This window comes from Sinocyclocheilus anshuiensis, unplaced genomic scaffold (genome assembly GCF_001515605.1).
Source record: "Sinocyclocheilus anshuiensis isolate Anshui unplaced genomic scaffold, SAMN03320099.WGS_v1.1 scaffold1451, whole genome shotgun sequence".
NCBI lineage: Eukaryota > Metazoa > Chordata > Actinopteri > Cypriniformes > Cyprinidae > Sinocyclocheilus > Sinocyclocheilus anshuiensis.
This window is the reverse complement of record NW_015538060.1, coordinates 876,739-880,132: the sequence shown is the minus strand read 5'-3', so window position 1 is coordinate 880,132 and position 3,394 is coordinate 876,739. Positions and strand designations below refer to the sequence as shown.

At 32.5% G+C, this 3,394-nt stretch overlaps 1 protein-coding gene across 1 annotated transcript in view; it reads left to right on the top strand.

The window, feature by feature from the left end:
* The window catches only part of LOC107683495 (enoyl-CoA delta isomerase 2, mitochondrial-like), a 7,598-nt gene that overhangs the window by 2,000 nt on the left and 2,204 nt on the right, over positions 1–3,394 (top strand). Inside the window, exons 3-8 of the mRNA XM_016479552.1 lie at positions 367–465; positions 1,097–1,279; positions 2,035–2,104; positions 2,190–2,292; positions 2,407–2,527; positions 2,640–2,729. Coding sequence (XP_016335038.1) covers positions 367–465; positions 1,097–1,279; positions 2,035–2,104; positions 2,190–2,292; positions 2,407–2,527; positions 2,640–2,729 — 666 coding nt within the window. The remainder of the gene's footprint in view (positions 1–366; positions 466–1,096; positions 1,280–2,034; positions 2,105–2,189; positions 2,293–2,406; positions 2,528–2,639; positions 2,730–3,394) is intronic.

The window sequence follows — 3,394 nt, the reverse complement described above, 5'->3', positions numbered from 1 at the left end:
AAAAAAAAAAAAAAATTGGATCACACCTGAGACATTTGTTGCCCAAATTTGTCCACGAAGGACCAATTAAGGGCTGCTATACGAAGGGTGCTTGAGGGTTAAACATTTTCAACATGAACAGCAACATGCTGAGAATTCAGCTTTGATCACAGGAATAAATTATATTTTACAATATATTCAAACTATTTTAAATTGTAATTATATTTCACAATATTAATGACTTTACTGTATTTTTTTATCAAATAAATGCAGCCTTGGTGAGCATAAGAGACTTCTTTCAAATACAGATTTTTTTTGACTCCATCCATAAAACCGGATTGTCCTCATCTCTCAATTATGATGCATTTCTGTTTTGTAAATCATCAGGCCACACAAGGACCCTGCAACACCCCCAAACCCAGCATGCTGGACTTTGTGAATAAAGTGAAATGGGATGCGTGGAAGAGTCTGGGCTGCTTGTCACAGGTGAGAGGAAACAGGAACATTCATCATAAGACATCATATTACTCTAATTTATTTTTTAAGCGAATATAAAGAAAACCCCATTTTGGATCAGATTTTCATGTATTACTACAGGGTTCTGTTCAAATTTGTAATTAATTAGAAAGCAAGTAAAAAAAATATATAATTGGAATAAAAATAAAATATTATTAAAACATAATTATCATAAGTATTTTGTTTTAACTTACATGCACACACACACAAATAATAAAAGGCAACAAAAGAAGCAGTGTTATTCTAATATTTATATATTATATTTTTGTTATGTGCTTTTTGTTGGCATTTTTGTTTTTATTTCAGTTTTAGTTTGAATAATTTTAGTACTTCAAATTAATCTTTATTTCACTTAGTTTTAAGTTAATCTAATAATTTATTCATCTTTAATTCATGTAATATTTTATTTATTTTGACTGAAAACAGGTTTGGATTTGATATCAGGCCACATGTTATTCAGGTGTCAGGAAAAGGTCTCAGGCTTTAATCTAATAGTCTTGCAGACCTCGAAATGAAGAGAGAGCACGTAGAAAGCTCTGTGCATCTGTAGAGCATACAGATGATGATTGTGTGTTTTAATGTTGTGATGTAACTGTGTTAGGAAGAGGCCAGGCGGCAGTATGTGGATCTCATCACGTCTCTGGTGGGAGCAGAAGCTCCTGCGGTGGCAGCGCAGCCCACCGGGAGCACAAAGAGCTTCCAGACCCTGCTGATCAGCACCGAAGACAACATCACCACCATCCGGCTCAACAGACCCGAGAAAAAAAACGCCATCACTGCGGAGGTGAAAACGTTGCTTTGGATACATACGTACATAATACAATTATGTAGGATGTCAGTTGTGTAGGACATTGGTCATTTATAAATAAATATTTGACCACAGAATGCCAAGACTGATCAATCAAAAGTATTATAACATTACTAAACTACTATATTTATTAATATTAGCAGTATTATTTTAGGAATATTATATACACTATTATTATCCAAAATGAAACACTACATAGCACATGGCAAATTTAAATTCATATGGAATGCCAAGACTGATCAATCAAAAGTATTATAACATTTCTAAACTACTATATTTATTAATATTAGCAGTATTATTTTAGGAATATTATATACACTATTATAGTATTTGTCCAAAATGAAACACTACATAGCACATGGCAAATTTAAATTCATATGATTGATGTGTCTGTTTAAAACACAAACTGTGAGGCAGTGTTATTGTAGTATTATATATTTAAATGCTGTATTAATATTTTTATTTTAGTACGTTTTAGCAATGATGCGCTTTTGCCATTATTATTCATTTTTGGCTTTTAAAAATATTTATATGTTGCTTTATTTTTATTTTAGTACTTTTATTGCTTATTTTTTTATTTCCCATTTTCATTGAAGTTTACTGTATGTTTTTCATCTAATATTTCAGCTTAATTTCAATTAACATGTTTTTTAAGACTTTCAGTTTTAGTTTACAGTAGCAACACTGATCATTTTTTAGAAAATATTCTTTCGTGTTTTTGCATCCTGTAGATGTACAATGAGCTAATCGAAGCTTTGGATCTTGCCGGAAAAGACGATTCTGTCATTACAGTGATAACAGGTGAAGTACTCTGCTTTGCCTTTCAGTGTTTGCAGATATTCCCCTGTAAAGCAATGTGCTTATCCTCTTTTTAACGTCTCTGAAGGCAGTGGAGATTATTACTGCAGTGGAAACGACCTGAACAACTTTACAAAGATCCCTGAGGGTGGAGTAGAGAAGATGGCTAAAGATGCTGGACAATTACTCAGGTAAAGTCTATTACGCTTTATTCTAAACCAGTTTATACTATTTTTGAGGTTGATGGGATGTTATGATGGACATATACACATATGTGTAATAGTTTGAGGCTTGTGTTGTTTTAGGAGGTATGTAAAGGGGTACATTGACTTCCCCAAACCTCTGATTGGAGTCATAAACGGACCGGCGGTGGGGGTGTCAGTCACCCTGTTGGGACTCTTTGATGTTGTTTATGCCACAGAGAGGGTGAGCTGCTTTCCTACTGTATATCAGTAATCCATTATGTCTGTTTTAATTGTATGTATATACTGTATATCTGTCTGTATTTTAGCTCTCTGTCCTTTTGTTTTGGGTGTAGGCGACATTTCACACACCCTTCAGTCAGTTGGGTCAGAGTCCAGAGGGCTGCTCTTCATATCTTTTCCCCAAAATGATGGGCGCAGCAAAGGTATGAACATCCCCTGTAATTTGAGATTAATCCGTTAACTACAAAAATATCATGACGATAATTGCAGTTCAATTTTTTAAATCAACTGACAGCTCTAATATCAGCGGGCTGCAGGATTTGGGGGGAAAAAAATCTGATAAAATGTTTTGATTGCAATAAAAAAACAAATTTATTTATTTGTAGGGGTGCATAATCCGTTAACTACAAAAATATCATGACGATAATTGCAGTTCAATTTTTTAAATCAACTGACAGCTCTAATATCAGCGGGCTGCAGGATTTGGGCGGAAAAAAATCTGATTTTTCTGATAAAATGTTTTGATTGCAATAAAAAAACAAATGTATTTATTTGTAGGGGTGCACAATTTGGCCAAATATTTAGTGATTTATATATAATATATATAATACTTTAATATTTTTTATTTAGTAATAACAATTATAATAAACAAAATAAGAAATATTCTGATTTTAGTATTTCACTATAAAATAAAAATGTAGTATATATAAAAAAAAAAATAATAATACAACTAATAATTTTATTTTATAGTACAACTGTGAAATTTCAATACCAATATTTACAGCTGTCTTAAAGGGTTAGTTCACCCAAAAATGAAAATCTGTCATTGATTCACCCTCGTGTTGTTCGAAAAACCGTAAGACCTTCG